This window comes from Prunus avium, chromosome 2 (assembly GCF_965620075.1).
Source record: "Prunus avium chromosome 2, drPruAviu1.hap1.1, whole genome shotgun sequence".
Classification (NCBI taxonomy): Eukaryota; Viridiplantae; Streptophyta; class Magnoliopsida; order Rosales; family Rosaceae; genus Prunus; species Prunus avium.
This window is the reverse complement of record NC_142285.1, coordinates 38,593,042-38,618,005: the sequence shown is the minus strand read 5'-3', so window position 1 is coordinate 38,618,005 and position 24,964 is coordinate 38,593,042. Positions and strand designations below refer to the sequence as shown.

The window sequence follows — 24,964 nt, the reverse complement described above, 5'->3', positions numbered from 1 at the left end:
TACTTGTTGCCAGTATGAAGCATCAATGCAAAGTTACTTTTATAGGCAACTGTTGTTATTTCGTCCAATGAATTTTACAAGTGAAAGGGTGTTTAAATTTTACAAAGAGAGAAACAAAACTGATATCTATATTTCTTCTTCTTCTACTTGGACGAATCGTCATTTCCACGTTTCAACTCTCCCTCCAACCTTGAATTGCCAAAAGCACTTCTCTTCTCTAACCAGCTGATTATGTCTGAAAACACAATCTCAATGTTATCAGGTGTTTCTCCGTACAGGAGACCATGCCACATGTTTGGGTACATCTTCAATGTCTTGTCCTGGCTAGAAGCCACGTCATGGAGCTGTTTGCTGACTGATTTATCTGTCACCTTATCGTCTTCCCCATGTAAAACTAGGAATGGCAAGGTGACCTCTTCAAGCCTCTGCTCAAGATCCGAGCTCACCCTCAAAAGCTCGGAGCCGGTTTGAAGCCGAGGCCGGCCTTTGTAACAGTAGGGGTTTTCTCTAATCTGCAATCAAGTTAGAATTATTATTAGCACTGACCTGCAACTAATTTAGTTGATCATCATATATATACATGCACCAAACTAAGTAGGGCAGATATTTTACCTGTTCTCTTATCTCGGGTACTTTGAAAGCAACGTCGATGATATCATTTGTTGGGATTATTTTCCAGGTTGGAATGAACTTGCAGAGCTTTGTCAAAGCACTGATGACGAAAGGAGATGGCCTCAGCTCATCTGCAATCTGCAAATAAAAAAAGGTTTTAAAAAAAACCCCACAAAACGAGTTAGTTTGAGTTTTCATCTTCTTTTTCTTTGCAATATCTGTAAAGTCCACTAACTAAATTGTATTATTAGTTTTCTCAACCAAAAAAAAAGGGTGCCTTCGAAAGTGACAGAATTTTCAGTAATTTTAAATAAAACCCAAAAAAGAAAAGTAGTTTTCATGGAAAGTTGGATGAAGGGTCAGCTTTCAGTTGGTTAAAATTATATAATTAAAAAGAAAATATTGTTGAATGGAAATGTGACGGTGTCAAACCCCAAAAAAGAAAATAGTTTTCATTGAGAGTTGGATGAAGGGTCAGCTTTCAGTTGGTTAAAATTATATAATTAAAAAGAAAAATGTGGCAAGAGTATCATTATTCATTTTATAATATCACCCGAGAAAAAAGGGAGGCTAAACTAGAATGATTCAATTATTGTTAGGATTAAGATAAATTTATATTATTATCAACAAACAGATTTGGTCAACAAATTCATTTTTAAAGAAAAAGAAAATATAAGGATAAAATAACAGAAGCGGTCTTTATGTTGGGGTCCAAATCCAAATTGACAGAGGATTAAATAAATATATAAAGCAAACAGAAAACGCAGCTTGAGAAACTCCAAATAGAAGATGGAAAAAGAACAAAAACAAAAAACAAATTAAGAGAAACAGACCTTACACATAGGTGCAACCAAAACTGCACCATCCCAAAACTCTGGCTTTTTTCTGTGCATCAGCAGAGCCACAGCTCCTCCCATTGACTCTCCCAACAGATACCTCATTTTTCCTTTGTTCTCTTTGCTTTCTGAATTTTCCACAGCACGTTAATTCACAAGTCAGAACCCAACAAACAAATTTTGACACAAACAAATGACTAAAAAGAAAAATAATTGAGTTGAAGAGATACAGTGCTAAAATCTAACCACATATGTTTGTGAAGTGATTGGTACAGTCATCCACTACATCATCAAAGCTTTTGACATAGCCTTGAAGGCCTGCTGATTTTCCATGGCCTTCATAGTCAATCCCATATAAGGCAAAGCCTGCTTTGGCAAGCCTGATTGCAGTACCTGGGAAAAAAAAACAATTTGAAACTCTGTTAATTAATTATCAGGGTTATATATATTTTTCTGTTGGGTTTATTTTTTTGTTTGGAGTTGAAATTTGATGGGAAAAGATACAATAAAATTATACAGATATGTGAAGATTAATTTTAATACTCACTGTTCATGGTGATGCTGCATTCCATGGCGTATCCATGACAGATGAAGATTATGGCTTTGGGTGTGGTGTTTTTTGGGAGCCATCTGCATGTGAAAAGCTTCATTCCTCGAGAATTTAAGATGAACTCCTGCATATATAATTAGTGAATGGAATTGATTTAGAACACACACAGAAACAATATTTGTCAAAAAAACAAATCAAAACCCAGCACAGAACAGAACTAAAGGCTAACCTCTTCATATTTGACACCTTCCATATCAGAGGCCTGCAATAATTGGAAAAGAACAATAAGAAAAGCCCATACATAAAACCAAGATGAGAGAGAGAGAGAGAGAGAGAGAGAGAGAGATAAAATACCATGATGTGTTAGAGTGCTTGATATCAGGAAGAATGGTAAGAGTATGAGTGAGAGAAATATATGCCAGATTCAGATGGAAGTTGGCAATTAGAGAGAAGTATTGGGAAGTTGATATTTGTTTATATAGAAAACTCTGGCTTTGCCTTTCCTGGCTAGGATAGGAGAGAGAGAGAGAGCAAAGCCAATATATGTATATAGGCCCGCCTTGGAGAGTTAAATGCGGTCAACTTGGGAAACCCTATATATTTGGACTTTTTGATAAGGTTTAGATAGATGAAAGAAGATAATGGACGTGACTGAAAATAGCATAAGCCATCAACCTGTCACACACGCCATAGTTGTAAAAGCATATTCTAACACTCTAGTAACTTACAAACAACCCCACATGCTCTTACTTTTATGCATCCAACCCAATTAGAACAACCCAATTGCTAATATAATACTAAAAGATGATAATATAAAAAAAAAAAATTGGTGCAAACAATTTAAGCATCTTAATTTGGGTTGCTAATAATTCTTGCATAAAATAAAATATAAATAATTATAATTATTTTTTTGGTATTTTTTTAATTTTTAATTATATACTAACAAAAAGAAACAAACTCAAAAGAGATATTGAGTGTATTTATTTTTGCACTTGTTTGAGGAGCCCGGATTACCTCTCAAATTGACAAATGGATGACATGGGGGGGGGGATCAGTTTTCTGCATTGCAACAACATGCCCCGGTCACCTTTTCTGGAAGTATAATTTCCTCTTCTTTTGATTTTTCTGGTCAATTTAGGGAACACCAGATAAGAAGGAAAGATGACTAGAGAGATAAGTCTCCATTGGCCAGTGGATTGTACTAATTGCCATCTTTTTTCTTCTTTTTTAAGCGCTAAAATATTTATCATATTGCATAAGTAGGTTAGGTGCGCCATTCCCTTGTATCCAAATTCAAAGTAGGTTAGGTGCGCCGTTACTTTGTACCCAAATTCGAATCCCCTGTCCGAATGCATATACTTACCATATTTGATGAGAACTGTTGGAATTGGGGAATCTAATTTCTAAAATGCTTGGGGTCAACAAAGAGAGACGTTTCTATTATTTTGGTGCTTTTGACTAGGCACACACATGGATCATGAATTTCACGAGCACCTGCCTTTCTTTTTATTTTGGGCCGACGTGCAATTATTATATATGTACAGTATGCAACCTTTGACCCCTCTTTTTATTTTATTTCTTGTTTTATTTGGTCGCACACCTTTTTTTTTTTTGGTTACATTGGAGGAAAGAAACCCCACTGGAGTTCGATCCTGGGTGCCATGGGGGAAGGGGGGATCCACCACCACTGTGGTGGGAAGCCTTCTAAGTTTTATTATTTCATGGATCAAATTTTACTTTCCATAAATAAAAAAGAGTTACGAATAAAAGAAATTGTCAACGCGGTTGCAGTGAGGCAGGCATTCATTTGGGCCTGACGTCCAATTCCCACGAATAAAAGGACAAACATGTGAGCAATTTATTTTCAGATCATACAAAACAAAAAACAAAAAATTGAGTAGAAACTGGACCCAAAAAAAATGAATTTAAGCTTGTTTCCAAGTATATAAGCCAAAAAAGATGCATGGCCTTGGCCTGCTGGGGGAGGCAGATAGCTTTTTTTTGTTCTATTTCGTTGGTTATGTGCTTGTAAACCCTACAATGGAGACATGGAAACAATGCAAGGAACGCTTAACTTTTTACTGTTAAACCCTGGAAATGGAGACGTGGAGAAAAAGTAAAAATGGTGCTGTTGTTAGTCAAGTATTGCAATCGATGATGAAGATAGTCATATAGTGGCACCCTATTTAATTCACAGTTAGATGTCGTCGGTCCAATATTTAAGTGTTGATGATGAGATAGATATTCTCATTGTAATCATACTTATCTTATCATTCTGATAATAATTTGAAGAGGGTCGGCATTTTGGACTGAGGTGACATCCGCAGCTTAGTGGGCTTAGATCAATAATGGTTGTCTAAATCTATTTTCCCTTATAGTCAAAGGAGCATAGCTATTTCTCGGAAGATCACTGCAGGTGGTGTATTGAGGGATTCACTTGGTTCTTGGATATGTGGGTTTTCTGTTAATATTGGAATTGGAAATATTGCTGAGACTGAGTTGTGGAGTCTCCTTAAGGGGTTGCAAATGGCGTGGGATAAGGGTATTACGTCTCTTGATGTTGAATGCGACTCTTTATCTGTTGTTTCTCTGATGGCCAAGGTGTCTGACCAATCCCACCCCTTTTTTGTCTATTTGAAGATTGCAAGTTACTGCTAAACCATGATTGGAGTTGCAAGATTTCTCGTGTTTACAAGGAGCAAAACAGAGATGTTGACCACCTTGTTAATTTGGGGTATGAATTACCTTTTGGGCTTCATAATTTTGAGTCTGCTCCGACTTCTATTTCGAACGTCTTATTGGACAATGTGCTAGGAAGGGCCCTTGAGAGGGCCTGTGATTTGTTAGTTTTTTCTTCTTGTTTCGTCTTGGCTTTGGCCTCCTTGTAACCAAAGAAAGAGCATAATCATATCTTAGATATATATCACTTGTTACATATTGTCGCTATCTTACTCAAAGTGTAGAAGACGCATTTATCTTTTTGAAACAAGCGGTACCTTGAGAAGGGGAATCAAACACAGATCCCTCTCAAATGCACGAGTGAATGCTGTTACTTACATGAGCAACAAATCTCTTACTTAAAAACCATCTTTTAATTATTTGAAACGTATACGAGATAATACTATCTAATCAACAGATTACTTTGAAGATTTATAAAGAGATTTGCAATCAACATAGAGCTGTGAACATGTTGATGGTGGACTTTTGATCAGAATAAAAAACTGACCAAATGACTCAAATTCCCTTTCCAGTATATTTCTTTTCAGCAGGTATCACTTTCATGTGGGTTTGCATTATTGTATTAGTATCAATGCATGTGGATGATGTCATGGTTTGCAAAGTCAGACCAATTAGAAAGTAAGATACTCCAAAAATCAACTAGTTTTGAGTAATTTAAACATGCATGATATCACCATCCCTATGCTTTAGAGAGGCTATAACTTATGGGTTTGGTTTATATCGTTATCAATGGATATCTGCATTGCATCTGCAATATACTCAATATACTTATATAGATTGATGTGAAATTGACCATATGATTTCAATGGCATGCCTTGTAATTTAAATTCTCATTTGTCAGCCTTTTACACTGCATATGCAAGGTTTGCTGCTATGACAATTTACGGTGATTTTTTTTTGTCATGGGAATTAATTAATTATTTGATATAACTAGAAACAAAGAGATAAAAGCCGTAAAGACTTGGCATTAGTGTGTAGTATGTGCAGTTATTCTCTTATTCGGATGTCTGCACGTTATTATCGTGCAAATCCTATTGTAAACAGGCAGGAAAACAGAGAGAGGTAGTACAAAATACACGGCGTCCGCACGATAATAACATCCGGATGTCCGCATAAGAGAATTTCTGGTAGTATGTGTGAGTATATTATCGCTCATCTCGATAAGAAAAGTCACAAAAATAAAAAATAAAAAATAAAAAAATCTTAGTAAAGGAGTACATCACAACAGACTGACTCAACACACGGTCTAAAAATATCTAACTACCCCGTCCCCTCCACAAGTTCATCAAAGAAGAATGGGCTGCATTGATAGGATTAAGGCCAGGTCCTCATAATCTTTCTCCTCTTCAAGCCTTATGGGCTTAAACAAAAAAAGCCCTATGAGCAAGTTTCAACCAATTACTAGGATCCAAAATAGATGGCAAAAATTACGTATATAGTTACTCTTACATCCGAAGTCAAAGTTTTTTAAATATTACGTTTTTGGCGGGCGGGGCCGGTTTACCCTCCTCCTCATCTCCATCCTCACTATTGTCCCATATCTTATTGGGAATGGGTATTAGAATCCCCTCGGATACCGACTTCCCGTCATGGATGAGGCTCCCCGTTCCATTCATAAAATTTTAAATTTTAGAATTAACAAAATATTTACTAAGCTTCTCTAGGCATGGGCTTTGGGGTATAACCAAGGCTGATGGGCTCCATGAATAATTGGGCCAACCAGTGCCCGTTTGTGTGGACAAACACTTTGCGATAAAAAAAATCAGAACCCAAATCAACATAGCCCAATCTCAATCAACCCAAAAGTCCATAAAGCCGGGGTATATATAAACCCACTAAACCCATGAACACTCGCAGTTAGGGTTTCATTTTCCCGTGAAGCTAAGAGAGAGCCGCCGCTGCAGAACTCCCATAACACAGCAATGGGTAATTCCAGTTTCTCTCCTGGATTGTGTTTCGTACCAAAAAATCGTCGCTTTCTCTGATATTTGTTTGTTGTTTGTAAAATGTGACAGCGAGAATCAAGGTACACGAGCTGAGGCAGAAAACAAAGGCTGAGCTTTTGAACCAGCTCAAGGATCTCAAGGCAGAGCTTGCCCTTCTTCGCGTGGCCAAGGTCACTGGTGGAGCACCCAACAAGCTCTCCAAGATGTAACTAACAAAACCTTATTTGTCTTTGTGTTTTTGTTTTCTCAGTGATTTTGGCATTTAAATTTTGGTGTGTGTTTGTGCAGTAAGGTTGTGAGGTTATCGATCGCCCAAGTGTTGACTGTGATTTCACAGAAGCAAAAGTCTGCCCTGAGAGAAGTGTACAAGAACAAGAAGTTCTTGCCTCTTGATCTGCGTCCCAAGAAGACCAGAGCTATCCGCCGAAGGCTCACCAAGCACCAGGTACTTAAACTTTTTTTCTGATTGCTTTTATTTACATTTGTGGACTGAAATTGAAATGATGAACCAGTCTGTAGTGGCATTTGATGCAACTGTTTTAGCTGAAGTTCTAGCGCATTAAACACTGAACCCATCAGATATTATGAACCTTTATATTAAATGCATTGGATTTTGTAATTTCTTTGAAAAACTGGAGTGCCCAGTTCATTGTGTTGGGGTGTGATTTTGTTATGCTATTGTTTGCACAGGCATCTTTGAAGACCGAGAGGGAGAAGAAGAAAGAAATGTACTATCCCTTGAGGAAGTATGCCATTAAGGCCTAGAGTGTTGGATCGATTACGTTAGATCATCTTGGTACCTTGCTGTAATAGAATCCTTTTGTTCTCAAGTTTTGGATTTACTTTTGATTAAGAAATTAGACCTGAGATTTTGATGTTTAATTTTACTTGTCTAGGTTTGGGGAGGCATGTCTTGCCCAAATCAACTTAATTTTCTTCGGGTGCAATGATAGTTCAGATTCTGTTCGTGTTTGATAAATGACTTGAGCTCATTATTCCCTGCTTATATTTTTACTGAAAGCAATTGCCCATCTTTATTTTTACATTTCATTCGGTTTGGTTAATCTGTTTTGGGAAACATTTGGCTGGCTGCTTCGGCTTAAGGCTTTGTTTGGCATTGGGGTGCGTCTATGTGATGTCTCATTCCCATTCTTGGGCCTGAACTAGGTTCATTATGAAAATCATCCAATTGAAAGTATTTCCGTTGCTGTTCTTATACTAGGTTTGTTTTATGAGATCTCTATTACCTCCTATATATTTATAGATGATCTCTATTACCTTGCACTTAAACAATCCAGGCGTGATTTCTAATGATCTATGTCTGTTGTGCTTGTCTCTAAATTACCAATTAAGTTTTGATGCCCTTTGATCTTTGATTAGAAATACTTTAGCTCTGTGACAAGTGCCAGTGTTTTCAAACCTTGGCACTTGCTACTACTGATATCAAGAGATTTGGTATTGCAGCTGTGGGTGCATCCCCTGTTGCTAGTTTTCAGTTTTCCACCACTTTCACATTCAGATTAGGTTTAAGTTCCTTACATTGCCTATGTGGTCGAGGAGCCGCAAATCTCTGAGGCTGATTCTCGTGTGAATGTTCAGTATTTAACATTATGGTTAATTTGATTCTTGATTCTTGATTCTTGATTCTTTGGGTTTCTTCGGCATGTAACCCTGTCTGGCTTTTTGTGTCGTTGGGCTTCTAGTCTTATTGTTGGACAACGTTTGGGCCCTTTGGTTTATGGGTGTAAGTGTTCTTGTTCCATCTTGTGCCGAAACAACGAAAAGGGTGGGAAGGTTCCTTCCTAGTTTGTTTGACCAAATTTTTATAGGAAAATCGCGGGGTGACAAGTCTTATCCTTAATAAATAAGAGCACACTCGATTGTCAGACAAGATTGACATATATACATGATCCTTGGGGTTTTGTTGAATGTTTAATTTTCTTCGCCCGAATTTTTGTATTTTTTAGGTGACATCAAAACAAAACCCATCATTTTTAAACCTTCAAAATGGATGTTTCATTTTAAAATTGAATGGCTGCCGACTTCAAACTTTAAATAAATAAGAACAAGTCAAATGGGATGGAATGAACGATCCCTGTTCTGTGGCATGGCTGTTCAATCAACTAATTTATAATTCATTTCCAGCTAACTAATTTCTTCATGGCAAGTCAAACAATTTATCTATATATTTTTTGGTCCAGTGCTTACGAATTATTCAGGACAAAAAAATTAGTTAGCACATATGGTATGCTTCTCAATTAAACAATTAAACAAGTCTTGAAATTGGGGTTTTTTTAAATTATTTTTGTGTGTATTAGATAAAGAAACATAAACAAACTTATAAGAAAAATAACATGACAGTGTTTTTGTTTTCTCATATCTGATTCAACTTATTGATTTCATTTATTTTTAGCAATATCTGACACGTCATATGTATTGAAAAACTGAGATTTGTTTTGATGAAACTTGACTCATTCATCAAAAAATAAATATAAACAAATAAAACTTGACTTAGAACCACAGCCTTGCAATTAGTGTATTAATGCCAATGGGTTCTAGTCAATGAAAAAGTGCATTGATTTGCAGACTAAAAATCTCAGGATCAAACTCCCATGATATTCTGATTGTGTGTGTGAGAAACCCCCCTCCCATTTAATTTAGACTAAATCCTCCCAAAAAAATCATTGGTATTCTATTGCGGCGTTCGACCTTTTATTTGCTCTGTCTTCAACCTCATTTTTATATTACAATGAAACCCTGTTTTTGTTCTCTTCCCTCAAAATAAAAATAGCGACACGTCATCATACTGATTTAAAGGCCTTGTTGCTTCCATCAGCAGCATCACCATTCCATCCAAAGTCTTTATTTCTGGCGGTCCATTTTAGTTTGTTGCTTGTCGTGTGTATAAACCTCTCGAATGTCCACTCAGTCTTGAGCTCTACTTTTATTCAAAGATTCGAATTGTTAACTAACCAAAACCTTTTCATACGTTTGGACCAATTAAATTTTGTGTTGATCATTCAACGACAGCTACAGCTTTGTTATTATTTGGTTGGACTTTGTGCGTTACATACATGTGCATCTAAAACTGCGTTTTCCTCTCTTATTTGGTTTATGTATGTATAGAGTGAGAGGCTCGAGAAGACAATCAACACGAATAACACAGCAACACGCATATTATAACACATGAATTAATAATTCGTTATCCCAGCAAACGCATAAATGTCAGTTTGTGGAGGTCTCTAGTCTCCTTGAAGGATATTGGGTGGATGAGATTAGACATTAGTGGTGCAATTTGGCAACATTGGTAAGCATTATTATTGCTTATTAAGCTCTAAGGCTCCCATCATTTTCGCCGTGTGCTCATGACTCGTGCATGCATCTTTCCCGTCAGAGTGGGAAAGAGAGAAAAGACAGAGCCATGAGAAGTGCATTGCAATTTCGAATTTTTAGGTTTGGTTGGCTTTATTGGGAGAAGACCCACCAATTGCTATTGTCTAGTTTAAGGAAAATACATGCCGACTGCATAGACTACAGACCATACTCTCAACATTGTCCCAAATCTCCTACTTTTCTAGGTATGAAAAGTGCACATGTTTAAAATAGGTTTCTAGATACATACATTAGTTTCAAGATTGACCCAATTCCCTGTTTACTAGTCATAATGAGCTTATCTCCCCTACCTAGCTACTTGAGAGCTTATCACAATAATGAAGAACATTTCAAACCCATAATATGCACACTTGTATTATATTTATTGATGAACTCTAGAGATGGGGTTCGTCTGAGTAGGATTCATGTGTGAAGGGATGAATCTACCTCTATTAGAGATGTGGTCAATAAATCCGATCAATATAACAACAATTTTTAGATTCTTTATTCATGGTTGTCAGTCGTAAATGCATGTGGGATTCATTGTGAGATTCACGTATATTACACGACATCCACGTACACAATCTTTCTTAATATTTTCTCTATAACATTGTGCACAACAAAGAGTTTGTGCATGCATGAAAAGCCGCAATTGACACCAAATTAATTAGGATTTCATTATTTGAATCAAAACAATGCAATTATTGTTCACAGGAAACATGAATCAATTGGCAAAATTGGCGTGCGCTTTTGGAGGCAGCTGCTTACGTACATAGCTAGTGGTTCTTTACCAAATTTACACGGGGTTGGTCTTGCTTTTTCCAAAGACTGGGAGCACGAAATTTGGGTGTGGCTTTCTATAATAACTTAGAGGAAGGAGCCAATTTAGAAGTATCCATTTTTCTTCTGAAGAAGAAGCGGGCGAGCAAAGCAAACCCAAGTCTGTCAAGTCAGTCACTTTTGTTCTGGTTTGGGAGACTCTGGAACTGGCAAAAAAGAAAAAGGGTTTACAAGTCCAGGTTGCTCAAAGTCCTTGAGAGAGAAACAGTTTCATTAGTTAAACCCCAAATCCTCTGTTTCCAGGTTGCTTCCTATTCGAGTCTACCCTGCATTTTGGAGGATATCATCTCTCTTGTCAAGCCGGTTTATACTGATGACGATATTTATATTAATACTAAGAATGAGATCAGCTGCATAAATATGAAGTGGCGTTGCAAGGCTGCAGCTTGACTATGATGCATTCATTGAATATAATATTTATTAAATAAAACCAAGAAAATTCAATGCAAAAAACTGCTTGACCAAGCTAAAAATTAGAATGGCTACTATAAAATACAAATTGATTTACTTGGGTCTTTATCCAGAGGGACACATAGACTGTTAGCCAGAGCCAGTCAAGTCTAAAATTTCCAAGCACATCCACCTCCCTCAATTGGGAACCAACGGCTCTCCTCTATAAAACACTTCCAAAGCCAAACCACCATAACCAAGAAAAACAGGCAGTGAGCTCTCTCTCTCTCTCTCTCTAGAATCTTTGGGCTTACAAGCTCTTCTTCTTCTTCTCCATCTTAACACCCTTTCCAGGCTCAATGATGCTATCAGAGACCCCTAAGAGTGGTGCTACTACACTCACACCAAGAAAAGGAACGCCAAGCCGCTTTTTCTTCCAATCTACCAAAACCAACTCTTCTTCTTCATATTCACTTTCAAGCTCTTGCACTGCTTCAAACCCTGCCCGCACCTTCTCTCTACTGATGATGGAAGAAAACATCGCAATTGCTGAATCCATCATCACCAAATGGGATCCAAACTCTTCCTCATACACCAAAATCACTTTTCTGTTCCAGCATAGCAGAAAAGAAGCCAAAGAGTTCCTCAAATCCGTACACTACTTGCGTGGTGCTATGCATGTTTTAGTTGGTGGAAGCTCATCCAGCAAGCTTGTACTTGCTCAAAATCTAATGCAAACAGCGATGAGAAGGCTTGAAAAAGAGTTTTACCAGATATTGTCTGCAAACCGGGATATCCTTGACCCTGAATCAGTTTCAAGTCGATCCTCAGGATCAGCCAAATTTTATAATGCAGACGAGGCTGGATCAGAAGACGAGTTGGAAATTGTTGGTGAGTCAATCACAGAGGTTGAGAGAGCCTCAGCATTTGCCATGTCAGACCTGAAGTCAATAGCTGATTGTATGATCAGTTCTGGCTATGGTATAGAGTGCGTGAAGATATACAAAAATATCCGGAAGTCAATAGTGGATGGAGGATTGTTTCGCCTTGGAATCCAACAGTTCAAATCTCCACAAGTTCATAAAATGGATTCGGAAGGACTAGAAAGCATACTCAGGAACTGGATGGATGCTGTAAAGATTGCTGTGAAAGCACTATTTCGTGGAGAAAAATATCTCTGTGATCATGTGTTTTCAGCATCTGAGAATATCAAAGAGTCATGCTTCTATGAGATAACCAAAGAAGGAGCCACCACCCTATTCAAATTTCCTGAACTCATTGTGAAGAACAAGAAAACCCCAGAAAGAATTTTCTGGCAACTGGAAATCTATGAAGCAGTCTCTGATCTTTGGCCGGAGATTGAATCTATATTCGACTCTGAATCAACCCAAGCTATAAAACTACAAGCTCTTTCATCATGGCTCAAACTTTCAGATTCTGTTCGGACCATTCTTTCCGACTTCGAATCAACAATTCAAAAGGACTCATCAAAGATTCTAGTTTTCGGAGGCGGGATTCACCCACTGACCCAATCAGTGATGAACTATGTATCTTCACTAGCAGATTACTATGGAGTTCTCTCTGATATCCTTGCTGACCATCCACCACCAGGGAATTCATCATTTCAAGAATTCAAAAGCGTAGTGTCAGATGACTGTTCAACACCAGAAGTGTCAGTCCACCTAGCTTGGCTCATTTTAGTCCTTTTGTGCAAGCTTGACATCAAAGCTGAGATTTATAAAGATGTGTCTTTGTCATATCTCTTCCTTGCCAACAATCTTCACTTCATTGTTGAGAAGGTGAACAACACACCCAACCTGAAACTCCTCCTCGGTGAAAATTGGGTATCTGAACACATGAAGAAGGTTAAACTGTATGCTTCAAACTATGAAACCACAGCGTGGACAAAGGTGTTATCATCATTACCAGAGAGGTCAGCAGACATATCTCCTGAAATGGCAAAGGAGTGTTTTAGGAAGTTCAACACAGCGTTTGAAGAGGCATATAGGAAACAGACATCCTGGATTGTAGAGGATGGGAAGTTGAGGGATGACTTGAAGGTGTCAATTTCACAGAAACTAGTACCAACCTATCAAGAATTTTACGACACATACATGGTGATGCTAAGTGGGGAGAAAAATTTGGAGTTGTTGGTAAGAGTTTCACCAAATGACTTGGGGAATTACTTGTCTGATTTGTTCCACGGGACTTCCGCCTCAGTCAGTTCTACAACTTCATCTTCATTGGTGCCTTCTCAGAGATGCTTCCTCATCTAAAATGATGCAGTGCTATGACAATACAAACTGTACCATTTTGATGGCTGGTGCATGATACTGTGAGAATAAGAACTGCCGACTTCCTCAAGCTTCAAGTTATTTCTATGATTAGAATATAGGGAATCATCTAGTCGATTATACAAAAATTAATGACACTTATTTTGTACTGCTATCCCTTCATTCACATATCGCTCACTTGGTCACTACAGATCACTTTGGAAGTTTACCAAACTTTTTTATTTAAACCAAATGATGGTCATATAAAAAGATGTCTATTTTTGAATGCTTGATATTCCAAACAGAAAATATTAAACAAAACTAATTAGGGGATGCTACACAAAGTCAAACGATTGCAAATTATAAAGGTGTTAAGCCATTTTAAATAAACTCAATTGGGTTTTAAGCCTACAATCTTTTTAATGTACTTATTTAGCCTAATATGATTACTCTGGAAATATAATATTTAGCCTAAAGCTCACACACACGCATAGAAAATCACAAGATATATATTTGCCTAACATGAATACTCTGGAAATACAATCATCTATAGGATCCATATATGCATACATGATAACAAGCATTGGTAAATGCATACACGTGTATGTGTGTTATGGAATACTTATCATAATTGATGGATTACTCCTTTAAGCTACAATAAAAAGATAGCAAATTTGGAGTTCATTCACTCAGCTTAAACAAAATTAAAACAGAAGTAAAGCATATTCTGTAGCAGGATCTATAAAATCCGGTTATACATGTGTGATAATAAAAAGCTATACAGTTACCGCCTGCGCCTGCTCTTCTGGCCTATGAATGGATTGCCAACCTGTAAGAATTTGGAGAATAGTTTTAAGAGAATCTGATGCTGCTTCCATAGTCCAATGTGGATAAAATTCACTTGGATGGAACATGCATTCTTGACTGAACCCTGTTAATGTGCATGGTTGAGCTCCATTCAGGAATAGGTCGCCCTCAGATCTTATGAAGCCAGATTTTGCCTCTTCTCTGTCTGCTGCCTGTTGGAAGATTGCAAGCATTTGAGACAGAGTGTCTTCACAGACAATGGGAGTTGTAACCATTTTTTACTTAAAAATAACTTACACATGTAGCTTATATTATTTTCAGTGTAAATAAATATCTTACTCACAAAAGCATGTGCGACATATTACTAATTCTAGGTTCTTTTACTAAGACTTGAACATTATTCTAAACTAACGCAGATGATTGTGGCATCACTGCACCCTGTCTCAGAATTGAATGGTATTGTGGATGTAGTGAACCTGCATTCTTCAGATTAATACCAAACTAACGATAAATGAGCGAGAGATGGTCATGTACCTTTTCTGTATAATATTCGAAAGTCTTTTTCTTATTTCCTGCTTCATATATGTTGCATTGGGAGTATATCTGATATAAAAAATGTAATTAGAATATGTCGAATAAATTCAACATATCAAGGAGATATTGAAATGAAAAGATATTAAAGAGGCCTCAGTTACCTGGGATTCTACGCTGGCGCAAACAGCATATATACCCCAGTTTCGAGTGTAATTGTTGTAAAGATGAACTTTCCCAAATCTAAGGCGAGGTTGTCTTTGCCTTGTCCCATCGAAAAAACAATGATGAATTGTTACCCGAATGCATCTATCGCCAACGTGGGAGGGGTCTGCTCCAATAAGCATCGTCTTGTCATGTTGTGCGAAGTAACATCTAGTGCAAAGTGAAGAAGAAATCATAAGATACATTATCTCAGTATCCACATTTATATCCTATAAGGCACGTCAGATTGAACCCACCTAGAGATAGTTATATCTGTACTTTGTCTGGTGATATCTATGAGTCCATCATCGTAATCACGAAGGCTGCATCGGTCTATCCAAATGTGCCTAGAATTCGGTTTTATCTGAATGCCATCAACATCATGTCCTCTACCGCCTTGAAACTCGAGGTTGCAGACAATTATGTGTTCACATTCCTTCAGTCTAAGGCCCTTTCCTGTGAGCTTTACTCTCTGGCCTCGTCCATCAATTGTCTTATAAGATGACACACTCAAGTAAGACGAAAGGTGAATGGTGCCAGAAACCTCAAAGACAATCCACAGTGGTTCTTGTTTTCGACATCCTTCACGAAGTGAGCCTGGACCATCATCTGAATACCACAACATAACATTTTATTTATCCCAAATGCAACATGGAAAGTTTTCGAATTTCCATCCAGCCAATAAACAAAACTCACAGATCAAATATAAAGTTTCATAGAAATAACCCAATTTCTCAGAAATGTAATAGTGATATTGTCACTTCCACAAATCCAATTCCAAATTTTCTTTTTCATTAGCAGCTGTTTATAAAATGCTCAAATTTTCCATTTTTTCATTTTTTGTGTGGGTAGAAAGCCTGAAATATCATCAATGCGAAGGAAAAAAAACAGCTATGGGATCCAGCCAATCTGGTCCCTTCCTCCAGCCATGTGAGACAGTTTCTTCCAACCCCACATTAAATTTTGCTCAGAAACAAAACCCCACACAATATCAAGCATGGGATATGATATTCATATAGAAATTTGACTGCTACACAATCACTGACCTAAATGATTTTAAAAATGGCCAAGAAGTAAAACCAGACGAACCTGCCAAAGTGGTGACGAAATAGAGCGGCCCGTGGAGGCCGCCGATGGCAAACCTGCCGAAGCCCTCGGCCCGACTAGACAATGCTCTCAAGCTGAAATCCACGTCGGCGTACGGTAGCGAAGCCATGTCCGTCTTCCTGTGTCTGAAATCAAATTGTATTGGCCACCTGTGTATGAAGTCGTTAGTTAAATCTGGCGGTTACGAAATTTACCTAAAAACGAACGTGCGGATCACAACAGCAAACTGATTTACCCCTTCTTTTTTTTTTCTTCTTTTTTTATACCGTTGTTTATGTTTACTCCCAATTACACCTTTTTTTTTTGGGAGAAAAGACGATGCATTTTTTTTTAATAGTGCCTCCTCTCCTCAACTACAATTCTACATTTCTCACTCAAATCACTCTTTATACATGTCGTTGGCATTTTAAAAAAGTCATTAGTGAAACTTTAAAAAATGCAAAAATATAAGGGAGGAATGTAAGATGAATTTACTGAATTTTATATTCAAATATAAGTGTATTAGTTTTGTTAACAAAAACCTTGCGGTGTTCATCGGTCGCCAACCCTAGTAAGCTCTTTAATTCCTATTATTTTGTGTAGGAGAATTTTGGTCGTTTGTGTCCATTTCATTGAATCGTGGATTTTCACACCAAACAATGAAATAAGCATGAAAGTATCATAATACTCTTGCATGTGACGAGTACATAGACGCCGGCTCATACACAAATTGACAAAAATTAAAAATTAAACTAAAATCCGTGAGAATACATACATATTATTAACGAGAAAGTAACTTCAATTAGGGTAGGTTAGGGTTCCAATATCTCACCAACCATTTTTTTTAAAAAAAATTGTATAAAAATAAATAAATAAATAAAGGAAAGACAGAAAGATGCCAAGAAAATGAAAGAGCCCGAGGACTGGGAGGCCCTCATTTTCAAGAGTTACATAACGAGCATGTACGGCTCTGATGATATAAATGGAAAGGCTGGCCCATTGGTGTATGGTTTCTTTCTTGCATCGCAGGCCTTTACTTTTTTTATTTAATGAGACCACAGGCCTTTACTTCAGTCGCACCCAACTCTCATTACAGGCTGGATCTTAAAATTTATGCATATGGACAACATAATTAATTAATAATTATACTAATGTTTTTATTTTCATTTTTTCAGCAACAATTATACACAAGGTGTACAACATAATTAATATTTAGTCCAAAATATTAGGAGAGATAATACGTATCAACTTCATCTTAATTATTGCAAAAAATATGTATAATTGATTTCATTAATTAGAAGATAAATCAAGCATTAATTGGACTTAGATTTGCAACATGTGAGCTTTCACATGTCACATCCTATGTTGTTTAGATCATAAACAAGAGTTCCAAATTATAATCTACAATTTCTAGTATAAAGTACTGTGCAGTGGTACTAGTTTCCACACACAAGAAGAAGCAAGTGAAAATCTCTCAGCTTTTTCTCTCCATTTTCATGGAGCTTTTCATGGCAATGTGTTTATTGCCTCTGTTCTGTGCTTTTCTCTACCTCTGTAAGTTGGTTATTCAATGGAGGAGCCAACAATGCTACTTGCTGGCCTATGAGTGCTACAACGCCACCGATGACCGGAAACTCGACACTGAGTCCTGTGTCAAAATCATTCAGCGGAACAAGAACCTTGGTCTAGAAGAATACAGGTTTCTCCTCAAGACCATTGTCAATTCGGGCCTCGGGGAAGAAACTTATGGTCCAAGAAATGTCATCGCTGGCCGCGAAGATTGCCCTAGCTTGGAAGATGCACTGTGGGAGATGGATGATATATTCTCCGTCACACTTGACAAGCTGTTTGACAAAACAGGAATTTCACCTTCGAAAATCGACATACTTGTTGTCAATGTGTCACTCTTCTCCCCTGCGCCTTCTCTAACGTCTAGGATTATAAACCATTACAAGATGAAGAAGGATATCAAGGCCTTCAACCTCTCTGGCATGGGCTGCAGTGGGAGCCTTGTGGCCATTGATCTTGTGCAGAACTTGTTCAAGACATACAAGAATGTACATGCTGTTGTTGTGAGCACAGAGTCCCTTGGTCCAAATTGGTACCGCGGCAAAGTGAAGCCTATGATTCTTGCTAACTGTCTTTACCGGTCAGGAGGGTGTTCTATGCTTTTCACAAACAACAAGGCTCTCAAGCACAGAGCCCTCTTGAAATTGGAATGCATTGTGAGAACCCATTTTGGTTCGAGTGATGAAGGCTATGGCTGCTCCGTACAAGTAGAAGATAAACATGGGTTCAGGGGTTTTAATCTCAGCAAAAGCATAGCCAAAGTTGCTGCCAAAGCTCTCACTATGAACCTGCGCGTGCTGGTGCGCAAAGTGCTGCCGCTGACTGAATTGCTGCGCTATGTGATCGTGTCTCGCTGCCAAAACAAAGTTGCTGAGCATCGCCGCGGTGTTGGAGCAGGCGGGACAGGTTTGAATCTCAAGGCTGGACTTGAGCACTTCTGCATACCCCCTACAGAAGGTGCAGTTGTTAATGGGGTTGGCAATAGTTTAGGCCTCAATGACTACGATCTAGAGCCTGCTCGAATGGCACTTCACCGATTTGGCAACACATCCTCCGGTGGCCTTTGGTATGTTTTGGGATACATGGAGGCCAAGAAGCGGCTTAAGAAGCGAGACAAGATTCTGATGGTGAGCTTTGGTGCAGGTTATGAGTGCAATAATTGTGTGTGGGTAGTGTTGAGGGATTTGCATGATGCCAATGTGTGGAAAGACTGCATAGAAAGGTACCCTCCAACAACTTTGGTCAACCCTTTCATGGAGAGGCTTAGTTGGATCAATGATGAACGCCTAAGCTTTGTCAGATTTGAGGAGGTTATGAATGCAATGCGTGTAGGTGGCGGCGATGGACCTGGATGATGCCAATGTCTGAAAAGACTGCAAATAACATTGGTCAATCCTTTCTAGAGAGGTACAGATATCGGTTAGATCAAAATGAAGAATATTTTTATAAGCTTGATCTGTTCACTCATTTTGGAGGATATATTCTTTCTATGCAGCACCCTTACTTTGCAAATTGCATTATGTGAGGAACTATTCTTGTGAGCAATTAGTTTCTTTTGTAATATATTGCATTTGTAATTATTGCCACAGAGATTGATGTATTTCACAACACAATTTGATTTCAGAACTATCAAAAAACCATGTAGCAGTTATATGGTAATTGTAAAGATTTATATTTGCCACTCCAGAAGGACCATGATGTGTTTAAGAAAGAACAAAAAACTGTTCTGCTACAATCTGAACTCCAGAAAGGAGCATGATGTATTTTCTGAAGATAACAACCAAGTCTGCATTTTAACTCAATAAGACTACTTGGTATTTCCTGAAGGGTCAAGAAGTTCTGTTCCGGGTAACTTTTTCAAAGGCATATACCTTTTCACAAACTCATATTCTGGCTTTCCCGAAAAGTGCTTTTATCAAATTAAAGTGAGTAGTTAAATCACATATTACAAATAAAAAAATAAAAAAAACCTGCAAAAGTGAGTACCAACTGGGTGATGAAATTGTCCTTCCACATTTAATTTGACAGTGCAACTGGATGATGGTTGGTTTGAAATTTACCTCCCCTAGGTCAACAATGGTGAGTGGCTGGCATGCTAAGCCATGCAGCCAAAATAACCAGAGGAGGAAAATTAGGAAGCAGTAAATAAAAGCTAGTCAAGAACTTTTTACCACTACATCATTTGAACAGAGAATAAGTAATTTTCATGCTGCCAAAATTCTGAGTTGGAGAATTTAGATCATCTTCAATCACACCTTACCTGGTTTCTTTCAGTGTGGCTTTACTGTGACCATGCAGTAAGAAAGTGAAAACAAAGGTTAGGGAACTGTCAGTTGTGCTGATGGTGGCCTGCATATATCAATCCAGTGGGGACAAGAGTGTTCAATAAATCTCATCTTCAACCCATAGAGAAACTAGATCATGTTTGGGAGATAATTTTACCCCCATTATAAGGTTTGGCCAAAAATATGATCAATCTTAAATGTCATTGTAGGTCCCCATAAGCAGGATGATGAAAAGGAAACTAATCATCTTGCTTTCCCCTACCGACAACATCCTTTCTCTTACTCGCATTTCACATCGTTATATCTTTCTTCTTTTGCTATTTCATTAATAACTTCAACAACTTGGGGAGGTGCATTGATCATGATTATTTAGAACACGTTTTCAGCTGATACATGCTTTAAATCATCCTAAAGGACACATAAAAGTCCAGAACCATTTTCATATGTTGTTAGCCTGGCCTAATTGTGCGTTACGCTATAGCGATTTAAAATACTGGGCTTAAATTTGTTTCCTTTTTCATAAATAACTTCAGAACCATTTTCATATGTTGTTTGCCTGGCCTAACTGTCAGTCTCAGTTGTGCTGATGAGTACAACTACAAATCAAACACCTAATCCCCAGTTTTCCTTAGGGGCTTTTGCCTGCCTGTTCACCCAAAAAAAAAAGGACCTAATTCCCAGGGAACATGACAATGCTATCTACCAGATCCATTGTCTGTTCATTTATGACACATGAGTCATGACATTAAGACTTCAAACTTACATTTTATACATCTTGGGGAGCCCTCAAGCGTGGAGTGTGAACAAATCCAACCTTTCCTTTTTTTCCCTTCAAAGAAAATGCTCCACAAAAAAGACAAATCATGTAGGCACATCAGGAGCTCATCACATTATCTGCAGCTATTTCCTGGGGCCATTGATCTTTTCCATTGTACGGTATAACCATGTGCCAGTTTTCTTGGGAGCCTGGTATCAGAGTTAAAGGAGATTAACAAGCAGCAGATTAACACCATCTAAAAATTAAGATGCATTTTAAAAGTACATGAGGAACTAATCATAATCCGGTATTAAATAATCTCATTTCCTCATGATTAGTTAGCACATATGTTCCTTCAGCAGTGAGTCCTTTCTGAAAATGTGCAACAGATAAATAGATTGCTTTGCTTTCACACAATTAGGCCGGCGCCTAATTAACAACCAACGAGAAGATGTCTGCATATACTTAGGCTGTACCATATTCCATATTTTGCAGTCTTAATCAAAGAGTTCTTAGCTCCTTCTCAGTATTTTAAAGAGGACATAGGAACAAAACTTATTCTCTTATCATTTTTCTAACCTATATAGAGCTAGTTCTAAAGATTTCCAGCCAAAGATAACATATGGAATTAATGGTAATGAAATAGAAAACCAGCAAAAACATGGTCAGATATGCATGCACTTGATGATCATCATTAATCATTTGATCCAGCCTTTAAAAATAAACTAATGAAATCCCACATAACTCAAAAAAAAAAAAAAAACCTGTTGTTTTGACAGAAATTTACAGGAAAATACATATAGACAAATTTTAAACTGTTTGATATTAATTTTGGTGTTGAAGTATATCTAAGCAGAGAGGTGGCAACTTGGCTAGTGTAGATCTAAGAGGACAGGTGGCAATTTCTGGTCGTGCCTTAATAAATACTAGCTATATTTGTAGGTAGAAAGTAGAGCGATTTTCATTAATGATCACAAGCAGCATAGTTCATCACCATCTATTTATAGAAGGAGATGACTGTGCAGTGTAGAGTAAGTACTAAGATAGTTGTTGAAGTTTTGCATGCAACTCACATTTGATACTTCACAATATTCTAAACCCCCCTCTATCTCTTTTCATCTCTCACAAACACACAAACAAAAGAGAGCTGTAGGGCAATGGAGATCTTCACGACAATGTGTCTTCTCGCTCTTTACTATGGTTTCTTATGCCTCTGCAAGTTAGTTATCCAAAAAAGAGACCAGAGCTGCTATATGCTGGCTTATGAGTGTTACAAGGCCAAAGAGGACATGAAGGTCAACAGTGATTCCTGCGCAAAAATCGTCATGCAGAACAAGAATCTGGGATTGGATGAACTCAGGTTTCTCTTGAAAACTATTGTCAATTCTGGCATTGGTGAAGAAACTTCTTGCCCAAGAAACATCATTGAATGCCGAAATTCAACCATCGAAGATGAGCTTCGTGAGATGGATGATATAATATTTTACACACTTGACAAGCTTTTTGCTAGGTCTACTTCAATTTCTCCTTCACAAATCGACATTCTTGTTGTCAATGTGTCCATGCTCTCCCCTGCACCCTCTCTGACATCTCGTATAACAAATCGTTACAAGATGAGGGAGGACATCAAAACCTTCAACCTCTCAGGAATGGGATGCAGTGCAAGTCTCATTGCTATTGATGTTGTACAAAACTTGTTCAAGTTATACAAAAACGCAAATGCAATTGTTGTAAGCACAGAATCCCTGGCTCCAAACTGGTACTGTGGCAAAGAAAAGTCCATGATGCTCACCAATTGTCTGTTCCGCTCAGGAGGGTGTTCGATGCTGTTCACAAACAACAGAGACCTAAAGCACCGAGCCATGTTGAAGTTAAAGCATCTGGTACGAACCCACATTGGCTCAAGTGATGAAGCGTATGATTGCTGCATACAGGCAGAAGATGAGAGTGGATATCAAGGTTTTCGCCTTACCAAATACCTCACAAAAGCAGCTGCTTTGGCTTTTACAATGAACCTCCAAGTTCTAGTCCCCAAAATGCTTCCACTAAGAGAAATTCTCAGGTATCTGCTGGCATCTCTGCTTCATAATTTAAGTACTAAGAGCCAAAAGCTAGAAGCAGATGGGGGAGATGGTGTGAAACCAAATCTTAAGACTGGGATTGAGCACTTTTGCATTCACCCTGGTGGAAGAGCAATCATAGATGGGATTGGTAAGAGCTTGGGGCTAAGTGATTATGATGTAGAGCCATCTAGAATGGCACTTTACAGGTTTGGTAACACATCAGCAGCTGGCTTTTGGTATGCTTTGGGATACATGGAGGCCAAGCAAAGGCTTAAGAAGGGCAACAGAATTCTGATGAGTGGATTTGGAGCAGGTTTTAAGTGCAACAATATTGTGTGGGAAGTACTCAAGGACTTGGATGATGCCAATGTTTGGAAAGATTGCATAGACAGTTACCCTCCTGAAACCCTAGTCAATCCATTTATGGAGAAGTATGGTTGGCTCAATGATGAATATCTAAGCTTTCTTAGGCTTGATTTTTCCCAACTATTTGCTTGACTTTGGCTGTTTTGTTTAAGTATCCATCTTTTTCCTTAATTGTATGCGGTATTGCCTATGAATTTAGGGCTAGTTTGGTATTGTTGTGCTTAAAAAAAAAAACTATTGTGTTGCGAAAATAATCAATTGTCGAATAAAGCAGTTAAGTGTTTGATAAACTCTATTTGTAAAAGTGCGCAATATTTGGTAAACTCCATTTATAAAAGTATTGTGAGTGTTAAAAGTGTTGGTAAACTTCCACACATGCATGATGTTAAAAGTGTTATTTATTTACTGAAAAGAAAAAATCAATATCACTACATTTTATTAATATTTTATCTCATGAATTTATTTGATTTTTTTTTTTTAATCTCATCAAATTATTTGATGAACATTACAACATATGAAACGGCAGTTAGAATTTCAACATATACATGCAGCCATAATTTTGTTAGACAACTGTCATCATTGTTTTCCTTCCTTTTTTTTTTAGGAAGAATCGGAAACGTTAATCAAAGAGTGAGATCTAGAGATGACATAGCTGGTGGGCTGAGGATTTCAGCTCTCAACGAGGAAGAAGAAGAGTAAAGTGGGGGGATAAGACTCGCTTCAAGTTTCAACGCACCACAGCCCCAAACGGGGGTAAAGTGTGTTAAATTTGAGAGAGATGGGTAGCGGCCCACTATTAGCAACACCAATGTTATCCACAACTTAATCACCTACAAAGTCCAATAGGTGTGAGGTTTTATCACAAAAGGCCTTAGTTATATTAGTAGTGGGACTATTTATTATATCTTGTATTTTATTTAGGGGGTATATTCAACACGCCTCCTCACGTGGAACCATCACATAGTGGGCTATATGTGGGGCCAAGTCCATATTGGAGTCAAACATTCAAGCCTAACACGTGACCACATATTGGGTAATAGGTAATGGTAAACATTCAAGCCCAATATGTGACCACCACATATTAGGTCTAATGCCCAATATTTCAGGTTCAGTCATTCAACCCGCTCTGATTCCATATTAAATTTAGAGAGACTGACTAGCGACCCACTACTAACAACACCGATATTGTCTCCAAATTAACCACCTATAAAGCCCAGTAACTACGAAGTTTTATCACAAAAGACCTCGGTAATATTAATAGTGAAACCATTCATTATATCTTGTATTTTAAGCAGGTGTGTATTCAACACATCCCTTACGTGAGACTTATATTGTTCAACAAAGAGTGGTGTTTTGTTTCATCAACTATATATATTTTTCAAACTCCAACAGAGGTACAAAGCATAAGATTCATCTAATTATTATACTGACATATGCTGAAAATATTTACCACCTCTTCAAATCAAATGGTCAGGCTGTACTCTGACCTGCATGTTTAATTTTATGACGGGATCCAATGATATATATTCGTACGTACAGTTTGATCTTGGTGTTTTTCAACTTTCCAAATAAATATGAACTACTACAGTGTGCAAAGTAAGACTAAAAAGTATGCATTAGGCGGCGCTGGAAGTTTATCCTTTCACATATGCCAAAAGAATGCCTAGTAAAAGGTGACTTCTGAGGTTAAATGTCTCTTTTCGGGAGTGGCTTGTGAAGTTCACATCCCATATGGCTT

General features: G+C 37.8%; 4 protein-coding genes and 2 pseudogenes across 4 annotated transcripts; 4 read left to right on the top strand and 2 right to left on the bottom strand.

Moving 5' to 3' along the window:
* Window positions 1–15: 15 nt before the first annotated feature.
* On the bottom strand, window positions 16–2,559 carry LOC110756537 (caffeoylshikimate esterase-like). Its single transcript, XM_021957973.2, has 7 exons — window positions 2,353–2,559; window positions 2,228–2,260; window positions 1,996–2,122; window positions 1,695–1,841; window positions 1,446–1,576; window positions 613–750; window positions 16–512 (listed from the first exon to the last, which is right to left on the bottom strand). The coding sequence occupies exons 1-7, from the start codon at window positions 2,353–2,355 to the stop codon at window positions 144–146; spliced, it is 948 nt and encodes a 315-aa protein (XP_021813665.1). The 5' UTR covers window positions 2,356–2,559; the 3' UTR covers window positions 16–143.
* A 3,993-nt stretch (window positions 2,560–6,552) lies between these two features.
* LOC110756739 (large ribosomal subunit protein uL29) lies at window positions 6,553–7,662 on the top strand. Its single transcript, XM_021958206.2, has 4 exons — window positions 6,553–6,663; window positions 6,753–6,888; window positions 6,972–7,128; window positions 7,374–7,662. Exons 1-4 carry the CDS (start codon window positions 6,660–6,662, stop codon window positions 7,446–7,448), a joined length of 372 nt encoding a protein of 123 aa, XP_021813898.1. The 5' UTR covers window positions 6,553–6,659; the 3' UTR covers window positions 7,449–7,662.
* Window positions 7,663–11,463: 3,801 nt separating this feature from the next.
* Window positions 11,464–13,902, top strand: LOC110756540 (exocyst complex component EXO70H1-like). The gene has a single exon (XM_021957976.2). It carries the CDS (start codon window positions 11,645–11,647, stop codon window positions 13,559–13,561), a length of 1,917 nt encoding a protein of 638 aa, XP_021813668.1. The 5' UTR covers window positions 11,464–11,644; the 3' UTR covers window positions 13,562–13,902.
* Window positions 13,903–14,165: 263 nt separating this feature from the next.
* LOC110756541 (Pectin lyase-like superfamily protein) lies at window positions 14,166–16,413 on the bottom strand. Its single transcript, XM_088249268.1, has 5 exons — window positions 16,190–16,413; window positions 15,358–15,709; window positions 15,061–15,271; window positions 14,900–14,968; window positions 14,166–14,577 (listed from the first exon to the last, which is right to left on the bottom strand). Exons 1-5 carry the CDS (start codon window positions 16,314–16,316, stop codon window positions 14,335–14,337), a joined length of 1,002 nt encoding a protein of 333 aa, XP_088105394.1. The 5' UTR covers window positions 16,317–16,413; the 3' UTR covers window positions 14,166–14,334.
* Window positions 16,414–17,608: 1,195 nt separating this feature from the next.
* On the top strand, window positions 17,609–19,514 carry LOC110756705 (3-ketoacyl-CoA synthase 19 pseudogene; annotated as a pseudogene).
* Window positions 19,515–21,829: 2,315 nt separating this feature from the next.
* Window positions 21,830–23,537, top strand: LOC110756678 (3-ketoacyl-CoA synthase 19 pseudogene; annotated as a pseudogene).
* Window positions 23,538–24,964: the final 1,427 nt, after the last annotated feature.

What these genes read in the sequence shown, in the direction of transcription:
- LOC110756541 (XM_088249268.1), bottom strand. Translation starts at nt 16,316, where the DNA reads ATGGCTTCGCTACCGTACGCCGACGTGGATTTCAGCTTGAGAGCATTG. An exon ending in TTTCGTCACCACTTTGGCAG is followed by an intron (nt 15,710 to 16,189) that starts GTTCGTCTGGTT and finishes TGTGGTATTCAG; the next exon opens with ATGATGGTCCAGGCTCACTT. An exon ending in TCGAATATTATACAGAAAAG is followed by an intron (nt 14,578 to 14,899) that starts GTACATGACCAT and finishes ATCTTCCAACAG; the next exon opens with GCAGCAGACAGAGAAGAGGC.
- LOC110756537 (XM_021957973.2), bottom strand. An exon ending in TCACTTCACAAACATATGTG is followed by an intron (nt 1,577 to 1,694) that starts GTTAGATTTTAG and finishes TGGAAAATTCAG; the next exon opens with AAAGCAAAGAGAACAAAGGA. An exon ending in TGGTTGCACCTATGTGTAAG is followed by an intron (nt 751 to 1,445) that starts GTCTGTTTCTCT and finishes TTTTATTTGCAG; the next exon opens with ATTGCAGATGAGCTGAGGCC.
- LOC110756739 (XM_021958206.2), top strand. An exon ending in CCCAACAAGCTCTCCAAGAT is followed by an intron (nt 6,889 to 6,971) that starts GTAACTAACAAA and finishes GTGTTTGTGCAG; the next exon opens with TAAGGTTGTGAGGTTATCGA. An exon ending in GAAGGCTCACCAAGCACCAG is followed by an intron (nt 7,129 to 7,373) that starts GTACTTAAACTT and finishes TTGTTTGCACAG; the next exon opens with GCATCTTTGAAGACCGAGAG.
- LOC110756540 (XM_021957976.2), top strand. Translation starts at nt 11,645, where the DNA reads ATGATGCTATCAGAGACCCCTAAGAGTGGTGCTACTACACTCACACCA.